General features: G+C 51.9%; 5 protein-coding genes across 5 annotated transcripts; 3 read left to right on the top strand and 2 right to left on the bottom strand.

Moving 5' to 3' along the window:
- Window positions 1-286: 286 nt before the first annotated feature.
- PV05_00813 (uncharacterized protein) lies at window positions 287-1011 on the bottom strand. Its single transcript, XM_013465738.1, has 2 exons — window positions 874-1011; window positions 287-717 (listed from the first exon to the last, which is right to left on the bottom strand). Exons 1-2 carry the CDS (start codon window positions 959-961, stop codon window positions 476-478), a joined length of 330 nt encoding a protein of 109 aa, XP_013321192.1. The 5' UTR covers window positions 962-1011; the 3' UTR covers window positions 287-475.
- A 176-nt stretch (window positions 1012-1187) lies between these two features.
- Window positions 1188-3349, top strand: PV05_00814 (uncharacterized protein). The gene has a single exon (XM_013465739.1). The coding sequence runs from the start codon at window positions 1238-1240 to the stop codon at window positions 2891-2893; it is 1656 nt and encodes a 551-aa protein (XP_013321193.1). The 5' UTR covers window positions 1188-1237; the 3' UTR covers window positions 2894-3349.
- A 316-nt stretch (window positions 3350-3665) lies between these two features.
- Window positions 3666-6969, top strand: PV05_00815 (uncharacterized protein). Its single transcript, XM_013465740.1, has 3 exons — window positions 3666-4675; window positions 4729-6680; window positions 6736-6969. The coding sequence occupies exons 2-3, from the start codon at window positions 5490-5492 to the stop codon at window positions 6859-6861; spliced, it is 1317 nt and encodes a 438-aa protein (XP_013321194.1). The 5' UTR covers window positions 3666-4675; window positions 4729-5489; the 3' UTR covers window positions 6862-6969.
- A 197-nt stretch (window positions 6970-7166) lies between these two features.
- PV05_00816 (uncharacterized protein) lies at window positions 7167-10933 on the top strand. The gene is made up of 2 exons (XM_013465741.1): window positions 7167-8201; window positions 8261-10933. The coding sequence occupies exons 1-2, from the start codon at window positions 7383-7385 to the stop codon at window positions 10604-10606; spliced, it is 3165 nt and encodes a 1054-aa protein (XP_013321195.1). The 5' UTR covers window positions 7167-7382; the 3' UTR covers window positions 10607-10933.
- Window position 10934: 1 nt separating this feature from the next.
- PV05_00817 (uncharacterized protein) lies at window positions 10935-12951 on the bottom strand. The gene is made up of 2 exons (XM_013465742.1): window positions 12676-12951; window positions 10935-12559 (listed from the first exon to the last, which is right to left on the bottom strand). The coding sequence occupies exons 1-2, from the start codon at window positions 12813-12815 to the stop codon at window positions 11182-11184; spliced, it is 1518 nt and encodes a 505-aa protein (XP_013321196.1). The 5' UTR covers window positions 12816-12951; the 3' UTR covers window positions 10935-11181.
- Window positions 12952-13663: the final 712 nt, after the last annotated feature.

Here is a 13663-nt window from a genome sequence, read left to right on the forward strand (position 1 = left end):
TTGCCAATAGAGGGCCCCTGCCGCTTTATCCACAGCCATGACAGCGGTGACTTCGGGACTCGTTTATATATCAAGACTACTCAAGGATGATTGGGAGTTCATCCACCGTGCTTCAGGAGGTTGACTACGACGATACTTAGGAATCCCGCTTAACAAGTCAAGGGAAACTTCCTGCGAGACGATCAAAGGCGACACAAGAGGTAGCATCCCGCAACTGCTGACTTGTTGGCGAGGGCGGTATCATAACATAAATCTTGGGATGGCCGGCAAAAGGCGATGAATGGGAACCGATTCTGGTATGAGGAAATGCAGCAGAGAACTCATTTAGTGTAGATATGTACAGCAGTTGCCGATGCCTGAAAGCGGACTTCCGGTACGAGGTCGAAGTCGAGTCGGGGACGCCAGGAAATGCAAGCAAATGCAAGCAAACGCAGCGGGTAACCAATGTGTCTCGTGAATACACAATCACATCCTCTCATTGTTGTTTCGTAAATCGTTCTAGCGCAGAGTAGTCGCCTTGATCCATCTTGTCCCAGACAGCCTCTATCCTAGCTCTTCGCTCCAGGCTGGTCTCTCGGTTCTTCTTGCTCTTCCTCTGTCTCTCGCCTGACAAGCATTTGTTCACTTCTCGTTTGATGTCATTGCAGCCACCAACGGCTTTGTAGAGGAAGCCGCGGGCATGGCATTCGTCGAGTGCGTTCATGATCTCTTCGCACCCTATGAAAGGTCAGCATCCTGTCCTAGAGTCTTCAACAAGAGAGGCCCTTCAAGCGGAAGGTATTTGAGACGGCAAGGACTTGCAGCAAGCAAGGGCGGGCACAAGCCCAGCTCAATGGCTGGTCATGAGACAAAAAAGACTGGTTTGCCACATACCGACGTTGTCCTTTGTATGGAGGTGAGAATGCATTCTCGTGGAGACTCGTCTCCAATATTGATCATGCGGTTCAAGCCACGCCCACATGTGTTGTACAGATGTTGTTGGTGAGGAGGCAGTTGGCGGCTCAAAGGAACGCCTCTTGATCCTTGAAGCCCGAAATGCAGTGGAACCAGTTGCTAGCGCCAAGGGTCAGCCTTGCGCAGGCGGAGCTCAGCCTCACTAGCCTTGCAGCAGCGCCTAAAAATTGTCCCTCACCGCCCAAAAGTTCGCGGATTCTGCCGTCTTTTCCCCAATGCCCGCTCAAAATATTGTAAAATCTCAAAACACCGAGGCCATTAAGACTACCACTTGATCGCAAACATGTCGATGACACTGGCAACGACGTGGGTGAGGAGGGGAGTTGCCGCACAATTTCCCACGAAATACCAGGTCGACGAAGCCGAACTAGACCGCATCTCGAGATTAGCCCGTCTCCAACTCGAGGATGCGCAAGAAGATTTAGAGAATTCGCAGAATCCTAAACGGGACGACGAAGAATCTGAAGACGGAGACTCAGATAATGGCGTGTCCACGGCGGAAGCCCCCGAGGCCAACGGCACCGCTGCTGAAGGCAACGACGATGACTTGCGAGAGTACAATCTCGACGACTACGACGACGACGATGCGCCCCAGCAGACCGAGAAGTTCGCCATGTTTGGCAACGTCGGCTCGCTAGCGTACCATGCACCCCACGAAGAAGATCCGTACCTAGTGCTGCCCGAGGGCGAGCAGGATTCAGAAGACGAAAGAGAAGAGCTGCAAATACTTCCTTCAGACAATCTCATCCTGGCGGCAAAAGTCGAGGATGAGGTTGCACATCTCGAAGTGTTTGTGTACGAGGATGAGGCGGACAATCTTTACATTCACCATGATATTATGCTCCCCGCAATTCCACTATGTGTAGAATGGATCAACGTGCCGGTTGGAAAAGAGGCCGAGAAGCGGAAGGAGGGCAACTTTGTGGCTGTGGGCACCATGAGCCCAGAGATAGAGGTCTGGGACTTGGATCTCGTGGACAGCATGTATCCCAACGCCATTCTTGGACAGGAACCCGATGCTACAGCTGAAACAGAGACAAATGACGAAAGTTCGACAAAGAAGAAGTCCTCGAAAAAGAAGAAAAAGAAGCTAAAAGCCAACGACGACTACCATGTTGATGCTGTGCTCGCCTTAGCCGCCAACCGGCAGCATCGGAATTTGCTTGCCTCGGCGTCGGCGGACAAGACCATCAAACTCTGGGATCTGACTACGGGCAAATGTGCCAAGTCGTATACCATGCACAACGACAAAGTATGCGCACTAGACTGGCATCCGACAGAGTCAACAGTGCTTCTCAGCGGGAGCTACGATCGTACGGTGATTGCTACTGATATGCGAGCACCCGATGCTGTTGCACCAAAATGGGTGGTGGAAGCGGATGTTGAGAAGGTCAGATGGGACGTCCATGACCCTAATTTCTTCTTTGTCACGACCGAGATCGGTACGGTGCACTATTTCGATGCTCGGGTGGTGCCAATATCACATGACAAACCGAGTAAGCCGGTATGGACGTTGCATGCACACGACGGTGCGGTAAGCGCGTTCGACATCAACCCGGCCGTCCCTGGTCTCCTTGCAACTGGGTCTGAAGACAAGAGAGTCAAGCTATGGAATATTGAGAACAACACACCTAGTATGGTCGTCGCAAGAAATCTCGACGTTGGCCGCATCTTTTCTGTACAATTCGCACCGGATCCGGATGTGGCCTTCAGACTTTCTGTGGCTGGAAGCAGAGGTCAACTACAAGTCTGGGACATCAGCACGAACCCTAGCGTACGAAAAGCCTTTGCAAACAAAGTCAAACTCCCGGAGACAGATGGCAAAGAGAGATTCGTGGCCGTGAATGATGCTAGTGATGAAAGTGATGACGACGAGGAGGGAGATGGTGGCATGGAAGCAGGAGGTCAGGAGGGCTGGGAATCCATGGACGAAGACTGAAAGGTCTTCGACCAAAATCATCCTTAAATGAATGACCGCCGGGAGGGCTCCGAAGCCTGCATGCGCTCGACGTCCACCAAAGACTGAGCCTTTCGCCGTAATGGATGGAAGACTTTCCAGAAGCACAGCTTGACCAGTTAGTCGCACCCCCCAGGCATGCTAAACGCAATGGAGGTGTTTCCGGGACAGCTACAACTGCGGAGAGTGCGTGAACTTAGCCCACCGGGCAGAATGGTCTGCCCCTGTCACTGGGACCAGTCCGGAAAAGACAGGAAATGGATAGCCCACATGGGCATTGTTGTCGTGTTGGGGAAGGGATTGATGTGGACCAAAGCATATACCACGGCGGCTCGATATCAAGACTCTGAGCCTTGGCCTGCTCCCTGATACATAGGGGTAGCAATGTTCTTGGTGAATATGATTGTTATGAATACCAAGGGGACAGCCGCAGAGAACAGCCTTGATAGGAATGTTTGTCTGCTTTCCACTCTTGTTGAGCATACTGTCCATGACATAGGATGAACGATACCCTTCATATAATGCCCGCCAATGGTTTTGAACAATGAATACCTGCCTGTGCTGCTCACGAAAAGTTCGTGTGGTTTTGCGTACATAAGGTAAGTATTGGCTGCCAACATGCACCCCCTGAATACGGCATATGGTTCTTCCGACTTCCGATGCAAACATTTCGTCAAACCTGCCTTACCGGGGATTCCCTTTGGAGACTCAGCGCGTCGCCCTCTGTGACGCAAGTCTCGTCGCCAGTTCCTGTCGCAAATATGGCCTGACAAGGGTTTCTGAAGCAGGGTTTGTTGACAGATTCCCCTTCCGTCTTTCCAGGCGACGGAAGAGCTGACTATCCAGACGCCCACCAGAGGGCCCCATGATCGACAAAGAATTGAGGCCAAAACCCCGCCGATCACGGCATCATCATTTGTTCGGCACACTGGTGCGTTCTGCAGGCGGGATGCATAGCCGACGGATGTCTCGACCCTCGATGGCTGCGACGTCGGGAAGAAAGATAACAGATGTAGACCTGCTATGCGGCATTGCGGTCCACGTCCGAAGTCCGAGCGAGGATTGCCCAACAATGAGTTATGTTTGTTTGGACACGTCGCCTGCGTAGTGAAACTAGAGGTCCGGGGATCCACGAAAAGAGAGACGAAACCGAAGCCGTGCGGAACAATATCTCCAGACTAGCCGACCTCCACAATGACCTCTGAGCGCTGCCACATTTTGGCGCTCCCTGCAGAGGTTCAGATAGAGATATATCGATACCTGTTTGAGACTTTGAGATATCGATTGACGGCAGCAATGCGAAATGCCTTCAATGTGCAGTTTCAGTCTGCAGTTGTGCCTTCCCCTGGCATGTCCTTTCCCCTGGCATGTCCTCGATGCTTGTCATCAGCTTCGGGGCGAGGCTTTGCCTTATCTCATGTCCGCAACGACACTTCAAATATCCGGCACATCGATGGGAGCCGCTTGCCTTCCAACAAAATATATCTCGACCATACCTCGAGCTGTCATCCTGGATCCAGCAGCCTTCTCAAAGTCCACGACTTCCCTGGAACAGGTCCACAGCTTGAGGGCCCTGGAGCTCAGTAATATCACGATTTGGTGCAAGTACCATGACGAGTCCTATCTTGAGAGCCCAGCCTTGCTCTTTTCAACCTGAATAGAATCGGTGTTCAGATCACCCGGTTATGCAACGATAAGGCAAGAGCATTCGAAGTACTGCTTGGCTGCCAGTATGTGGCCTCTTCATTGTCCGACAAGACCATTGTAAGGGTATAGCTTTTTTTTCTCCGCGGCATGATGGCTGACGTACATACAAGCATGCCGTAATTGACGTGGACCGGAAAGTCGTACTCCACAAGTCCAAGGGGCCAGCTATCCGAGATAGAAATGCCTGGGCTGGCTTTTACTGATTGCCTGTGCCGTCGACGCTCTTGTTAGCACTCTCGAAGTGGCAGTGGCAAGCTGTCGATCTCTTGTATGCTTTGTTCTGCCGCTTCGCACTGTCATTGGCTGGTGGTAGGAAGGTGTTCTCGTCCAGCCTGGGACTTATTCAGAGCTCGAAGGACATCGATACCTTTAAGCCTAGAATGTCAGCACCCCTCTTCAAGTGTTTGCTCAGGGACAGTGACCTGGAACGAGCTTTCATCGTTTCATCCCCTGACTACCCAAATGTTGCATACTTGGAGGTACCTGAGTGGGAAGACAATCACAGATCTGATCTCGTTCCTCGGTATTCAATCAAGAGAGCATGGAATAATGTGAGAACGCAAAGCCAGCCAGATCTGAGCAGCGAAGGTTGAAAGAATGCGTTCGGAGAAAGTGAGAGCTTGCATATATGGGTAAGATGGTGCGGTTGACCTACCTTTCTCGACTCACTTTACTGGAGGGCATATTTCACTTCCACCCTCCATCTCTCACTTTCAACGGTCACCTCAACACAAACACCACTGTATTTGCCTTCTCACTCTGTCTGGGATCTTATTGAGAACATTTTCTGTCTTGTTCAGGCGTTCTACTTCCCTCCGACTGGCTCGACCCGCGGAAATCCCTTCCTTTCTGAATCACCATCACCTCGTGGATGAGACCAGTTTTCAAGATGTCAAATCACCTCAACAACATGAAGAATTCTCCTGTTTTGAATCCTAGCACCGGACCATCTGCTCCACCTGCGTTTGATCAAGGCTTTCTCGACGCTTCAGACGACGAGGATGGACAAATGACTGACGCTCCGCTCACCATCAACCCCTACCAGATGCACCTACAGCCTCCTGTCATCTACGAAGACGACGCTTTTCACGTCGAACGAGCCGCCACCTATGAACTATATCTGCAAGCAAACTCTGTTCAAGTCCAGACTGTATTTGCACCTGTTTTGCTGCCTCCACACCTAAACGACGACCTCACGACGGCTGCTCCAGTGCAGTCGAACGTCAATCCCTATTTCCACAGCCTCACTCCGATCAACATGCTTTCTCCAACCCTCGCGCCAGACGCTTACCTCCAGTCAGTGATGACTCTGACTCCTCTGATGTTGTCCCAGAACCATCAACTGACGAACCATCCAATTCAAAACGCTCCCACACGAAAGATAGCTGTCCCTGTCTCTGTTATACAACGACTTGAAGGTCTCAGGCAGCAGCAATGTACCAGAAGACCTTGTCACCGTCTTGAAACTCTGCCTGCCGAAATCAGATTGATTATTTATGCCTATGTCTTTAAAGGAGCAGAGCTTGAAGTCTCTCCCAGTCATTTGACAAGAGGAAGATGCAGTCCCAACGACTGGTTGTCTCCTTACAGACTGATCACGAAAGTACACACAGACCTCATACGAACGTCCAGATTCTTCTTCCATGAAGCACTACCAAGTCTCGTCAGAGCCACAACCCTCGAAGTCTGGTGGGTTCCATCCCAACGAGGTGTTGACCCTCTACACTACCTCCCAGACGACTTCCTGTCGATAATTGAAACCATCAAAGTCGAGTTCAATGCTTTCGTCCACATCAAACGTATACGGCTTCCGAAGCTGAAGCAGGTGGACCTCTTTCATGGAATTGATTCTCCTGGAGGATTTGCCGATGCTATACACATCATGAACTGTCAGAATTGTGGAGGAATGCCGCTCATTGTGAAGGAGTCGTTTGCGGGGTCTGTTTTCAGCTGGAAGTGGAAACAGAGGCAATACGCCTACTTGGGCCGCCTGGAGGGCTTCACGGTCAATATGACCGCGGTCTGGGAGGTCTGGTGTCCTGTGCCTGGAATGGCAAGAATAGTAAGAGCATCCATCCCCAATTTCATTTGTGACCTCGTCCTGACTTGTCTATCAGGAGATCTCCATGAACTGCACCACCAATGAGGTGGTCGGGACCCGAGCTTTCATCGGGAGCCAGGAGGTCGGTACCAAAGACGGCGACCAGGCTGCCAAAGACTGGGCCACTTATAGTGGTCTGTAGGCTCCTGGTTCGTCGTTGGAGGTGCCGGCCTCCTGGCGGATGATGTACGAAGATAGCTGCTTGTTTTTTTGGTGGGCATCGTTGTCAATGAAAAGTGTGAACTCTGAACATATGGCCCTGCTGCCATTCAATCCTGACCTCGTGTGTTATTGTTATTGACGTTCGCTCTGTCGCCATATGCCCCTTTTGCAGAGCCATGTATCAGGTCTGTGACCAGCCAATCACGTGGAATCTTGGCAGTCTCAACGCGCTTTGAAACACGTGATCGTGAAGCGCGATTTCACTTACTGCTTCACAGTGTCCAACGTGCTTCTTCAATAAACATTCAAGAATCCTTTGCTTTTTCATCTTGTGAGCGTTCCTCGTTTCTCAGTCTCTTCGTCTGATACCGCCCGTCATAGTTGCACAATTGCGAGCCGTTGGAGTCCGTTATTACGTCCGAATTAAGCTTGTGCTCCTAAGGTTAGACTGGTGCCCCCGGTCCTGGTTCAGTCAGCCTTGTCCGCTACCGTGGTTTCATCATGGAACAGCAAGTTCTCGACCTGTTGCAGGCGACAACGCGACCAGACACTGCCGTCATTAGGACTGCCGAGCAGGGTCTACTCAATCTTTATCCACAGCCAGAATTTCCTTTCGCACTCCTGACCATCGCATCACATAACGATATCGAGTCCGGGTCGCGAAAAGCTGCTCTGACCGCCCTCAAAAATTACGTCCAAGCCACATGGTCGCCGCAGTTTGATGAGACTTACAGAGGAACCACATATCTGGACGATGCCGGCAAAGCTCGGGTACGCGATCAAGTCTTTGCCATTTGCACAGTCGAAGGAGACCGAGCGAAGGATGCTACTGTGCAAGCGCTAGCAGCCGGAGTAGCCAGCAGAATCGCCAGTATTGATTTTCCAGATGCATGGCCGTCACTGTTCCCTTCGCTTCTCGCGATCTTGAACACATCCACCAACGATGCACCTGTTCATGGGGCTTTGCGTGTTCTTGCGGAATTGATCGACTCCGGGTTGACCGAAGAACAATTCTTCATGGTCGCCCAGGACTTAGTCAATGCCTTGCAACACGTAGCTGTTGACAACAACCGCGGTCTGATCGTACGCGCGATGACTCTTAACGTGTTCCGTTCATGTTTTGAAATGCTGGAGATGGTTATGGGAGATCACGGAGCTGCGGTCAAAGCATTCTTGGACGAGTCAATGAAGACGTGGATGCCCTTCTTCATGGACATCCTGAAGGCTCCTTTGCCAGTTTCCGACTCATCAGCTGTAGCTATCGATCAAAATGATGGCAATTTCCGTGGGCTTGTGGCGTTGAAGGTCCAGGTTGTCAAGGTATGATATCGTTTGGCCCGCTAGTCGATAACTTCGTCAGAAGAACTAACCTGTGTCAGACCCTCGACAAACTAAGATCAGTCTACGTCCACGCCATCTCCCCTCATGCCGTCGCTCTTTTCCAGATTGTCTGGGAGGAGCTGTCGAGGATGGCATCCTCGTATGCAGAACTCTTCCTTGATGGTCCTGCGGAAGGCAAACTCGTTGACAGCGACAACCTACCATGCAGCTTAGATGCATTAGTCCTCGAAGAGATTGACTTCTTGCAGATCACGATCAAAGCACCACCCGTGCGGTCAGAGCTATCTGCGCAAATGAAGCAACTGGGTGATGCCCAACATATTGTTCCATGGCTACAAGAACTGATCCGCGTCCTCGTCTTGTATGCAAGAATACCTCAAGAAGAGGAAGGCCTATGGGAGTACGATGCCAACCTTTACCTATCGGAAGCGACATCACTCACAGCAAATTACACACCCCGAGCAGCATGCAGCGAACTAGTTGTTCGTAGCCTAAGCGAATGGTTGAAACAAATCCCCATCGTCGCAATGCTTCACTTCAACCAGCACTCACTGTCCAACCAGTCAACAAGCTGGAAGGAACGCGAAGCCCTCCTTTACTTGCTGAACCAATGCCTCATCGATGTCGGCGAGGTATCCGGCAGACTCGACAACTCAATTGCCACAGCACTGCTCGAGCAAGTCTCGGCTTCCCTGCAAGACTCACACGCCTTCATGCGCGCAGCCGCACATCTCGTACTCGGCGCTTTCTTCAAGGTCGTGGGCGACGACTACTTCTCCGCCGGCGCCGCATCATTGACCAACGCCATCAACACCGCCATTACTGATGCGTCTGAAGTCGTCAAAATCGCCTGCCTGAACATCATCCCGACCTACCTGGAAGCCCTGCCTTCAAACGTCACACAACCCATGCAGGGCGCCGTCGTCAACGCAGTCTCTGAGTATGTCTCCTCGCACGATCTGAAAGACGAACTCGAAGACGCAGACGACGTCAAAGCCGCACTCATCCAAGCCCTCCGCGATGCCATCATGCTCGACACCAGCTCCATCACCGAGACGAGCGCCATCGACCTGTTCTTCACCCTGGCCTCGGACAGCGCAGGCAATTTCCAGCTCTTCACTCTCCTGACCGAAGCCTTCGAGGGCATCGTCTCATCCGTCTCTACCCATGGACAGGAGAACTACGTGCGGCTATGCTCGAAGACCATCCCCTCTCTTACAGGCGCGTTCGATGTCGCCAGCATGACGCATATGTCTGAATTGACCAATCTGGCTGCCGAGCTGGTCTCTGCGCTCGCTGAATTTGGATCTGAACCACTTCCCGCGGGCTTCGTGTCGGCCGTCATGCCCAAGCTCCAACGCGTGCTCATGGAAGCCACCGACGCCGAACTCGTCCGCCCCGCCACCCGCGCTGTTGAACACATGCTAGACAAAGGCAGCGCGCAGTTTCTCACGTGGACTGACCCGCATGGTAAATCTGCCATTGAAGTCCTACTGACGATCGTCAATCGACTACTCAATTCTCCGGACGTCGACGAGAACGCGGGTCAAGAAGTCGGCGGCCTCGCCTCCACTCTGGTGAACAAATTCGGCGCCGACAAGTTAGGCCCGTACCTCATGGATCTGTTACGTGCTGTTGCAATCCGCCTGGCAACAGCAGATCGCATCCAGTTCATTCAGAATCTGTGCATGGTGTTCGTGGGCCTGAGCCTGGCCGCGCCAAAAGAGGTGGTCGATTTCTTGTCGGAAGTCAATATCAATGGCGTCAACGGCCTGACGGTCGTGCTGACTAAGTGGCTCGAGAACTCGGTGCACTTTGCCGGCTTCGAGGAAGTCCGACAAAACGTCGTGGCCTTGTCGAAGATATTCAGCTTGCAGGACCCGCGCGTAAAGGCCGTTCAGGTCAAGGGGGATCTGATCATCGATGCGAACCTCAGCGGCCGGATCAAGACACGCTCGCAAGCGAAACTGAACCCGGACCGGTGGACGAGTGTCCCTGCGGACCTGAAGATACTCAAGATCATGGTCGATGAGCTTGCGAGTGCGGCGACGAGTCGCTTTCCGAACCTTGCGGCGGCGCAGGCTGCTGCCGAGGCGCTTGATGATGAGGATGAGGAAGGGGGTGACGACGACGGCGAATGGGAGGATGTTGGTTCGGGCGGGGCTGTTGATCTCGCCAGCGCGAGTGTGCGGAATGATTTGATGGCGATGGTCGGCGAGGGTGATGGCGCGGCAAGTCCGACAGGGAGTAGGGCGAGGGATGAAGAGACGGCCGAGTACTTGCTGGGGTGGTTCAAGACGGAGGCTGCAAAGCAGGGATTCGAAGGCCTGTTTGACCAACTCAACGAAGAAGAGAAGGGTAAGTTGAGGGAGCTGGTTGCCTGAATGTAGAAGAAAAATTACCCTGGCATATTCAGGCGACTTGTCGACGTGGAAGACTTGAGCATTCAAGAAGGTGTTCTGAGCGTGTGCCGCTGGGTTTGGCCGCAAGAGAATGAATCACAGGTCATCAATGAAGAGGAGCGAAGAAGGCTGAAGCGTCTCAGCGAAGCATTCTACGAGTACCGAGTGAGTACGAAAAGGAGGCTCTCCCGGGCATGGGAAGATTGCTCCTCCACAGGTCTTTACAAAACATAACCCCTTGAAAGAAATTACTGTCTAGCATCGAATGCACATATCCGGATTGGAAGCTTAGCAATGGTGAACTCTTCGAGAAGTCCCTGGCGCCGTAAATGATTCTTGACAAGTCCTGTCAGCAACGAACTTATGTACGCCATCATACGCTCAAGTCATGGCCAACGATCTCATGCTGACACGAGTACGTTCACATCAAGGCTGTGCACAACCTTTCCTCCACATCTCTCGAGTTCGTTCTGTTCATCCAGCTTGACCAGCATCACAGACTCATTCAGCAGGTGCAGGTTTTGGTACTTCATCAAAATATGAAGTCTCACCTCGTCTCATCTCTTCGTACCAGCAGCATTCCTCTGTGCCCCAAACTTCTCATGCCATTTCCTCTTCTTCTGCGCTTTCGCATCATCATCGGCCGCCGCTGTGCTCGTCTTGGCTGTGACCGACACACCTAGCCTTTTGACACTTCCGAGTCCAAGGGCCAAAACATCATCTGTCCCTTGGCCTGCAAAATGAAGGACTTTCGTGCCTTGATCATCTTGTACCATATCCACGCCTTCGACCGCTTTGACCAAACCCACGACATCACACTCCTTCGCCCAAGAGTCTGGAAGATTTTGCGTCCAATGCTGATTGAATTCGTCCACCGGAACTGGCTTTGACGATGACTTACTTTGTCTCTGCAAATCGTCCAGTACCCAGCGCCCGACGTGTTCAGATGCTTCGGCTTTCCTCCAACTCGTAATGTCAGGTACAGCAACGAATTCCTCTTCTACATCTCGCTCCGAGCCGCGCTGTGGGTTTGACATCTCCTTTGCAAATCGTCTGAAGATCGCCTTGACGACGTCCCCCAGGACATGCCATTCCTCGTCACCATCTGCACTCCTTCTCAGGTCATCAAAGGCGACCCCAATCTGCTCACTGACCATCTCATCTCCGTCGATCATAACGCCTGAAATAGCACATTGCTGCATGAATGCCCTCCACGCTCGAAGCAGTAATGCTGAACTCGGGATATATAGCCCTTGCATATCCCCTTCCTTGCCCTCAACGCTTCTCGACAGATAGAACACGAATACTCTCTTTATAGCCTCGAGAATAGCATTTGTGGGAGCCGGAATATCCTCGAGAATATCCTTCAGTCTCACCATCTTCTGCGCTTCAGTTTCGTTGTCCCGGCTTGTACCCATGTGCAGTCCGCCCTCCTCCTCGTCAGTCTGGCCCTGATACATGGGAACAGTCTCGCGTACTCCTCTTTCGACGTCTTCGGGGTCGGGTTTGACTTCGATTAATTCCAGTATATTCCTGACCTGTGATATAGTGGTGATCCCACTTTCAGCCTCATATGCACGTTTCTCTTTGCCCCCTCCGTGTCCTCCTTGTATGATCCCTTCTCCTGCTTGATCTCTCGGGCTGATACCCCCTTCATCGTCCATGCACATGTCCTCGTCGCCATCATTTCTTTCGGTGTTGATACGTCTCCTCTTCCGCCGTGGTTCGTCGATCGACTGTGTGACGTAGACACTATTACTCGTACTAACTTGCTTGACGGCCCAAATCTTTTCATCTGTGCAGAGATGTAGAAATCCTTGTCCCGCACCTCCTCCTATATCTCTATTTGATTGAGCACCTCTATTTCGTCCTGCAGACTGCACGCCATTCAAAGGTCTGTTCGAAAGAGTAGTGGGCGCGGATTTCAGGTATACCCTGCACCCCACAAGCTCGTTAGCCCTAGTCTCCGACCACAGCAAGAAACTGGACCTCATGCCTAGCATGTCTGGACGAGCACGTGCCGGAAAAGGTAGAGGAATAAGGAAACTTACCTAGCCCCATTACCACTCCTCCGCTGTTCTTCAAGAACACAAGCCAGCTCGGCCGGCAACTCTAACAATTTGAAGTTCTGCTCGGGATATGTGGACGAGAAAGGGACGGGCGGGAATTCGGGGCGTTGAGACGACGACATCTCTTGAAACCGGCTATCCTGAGCAGTACTGCAGTAGGAGACACTGTAACACTCTGAGAAATCTATCCATAATTGATCGACTCTCAAAGAAGCATGTGCGAGAACACGTCCCCGAATTTAGACGCGTTGATACTTTAATTGGTTGAAATGACATCATCTCATCATACCATGTCCACGCATGTCCACGCATGTCAAACTGCACTTGTGCTGCACCGAACGGCAATTGTACAGTAGAATTGAACTTCATGTACGACTTGCTAGGACAGGTTAACAAAATCAGCCTTGCAGAGTTCCTGCAGTTGTCTGATGTAGAGGCATTGTGTGATCTGAGAGGTCGGCAGTACTTCCCATTCCGTGCTGGGCCGTGCAGTGCAAAACTATTTGGCGTGTCAAGCATAAGACCTAGGACAAGGAACATGACAAGAGCAATATCACAAGTACAGAGGTCCACAGCTCGACAGTAGACCATCCGTGGCCATCTTTCGCACAATCAGAAAAGGAACTCAGGGAGGCGCCCGCGCGTTTTACGCTCTGATTCACGTGCTTTGGCCATGTCGACTGATGAAAACAACACGAAGCGGCTTAAACGGGCAACCTGGGCGCCAGAATGAGTAAGAGATATGCACGTGCTTTTTCCCATGTCGACCGATCAAACCTTCAAACGCGGCTCAAACAGGAAATATATCGCACCAGAATAGGACGATCGATAGCGAAAATGTTCCGCATTAGACACCAGGAGCGCATCACACCAAACCCCCAATGTCTCGAATGAAGCTGGGTAGCTAGCTACCTTTGGATCCAGACGATGGTTTGAAGAGAAATCCCACTGATGCTGGTAGAGCTTCGGC

Source organism: Exophiala xenobiotica, assembly GCF_000835505.1.
Source record: "Exophiala xenobiotica strain CBS 118157 unplaced genomic scaffold supercont1.1, whole genome shotgun sequence".
Lineage (NCBI taxonomy): Eukaryota > Fungi > Ascomycota > Eurotiomycetes > Chaetothyriales > Herpotrichiellaceae > Exophiala > Exophiala xenobiotica.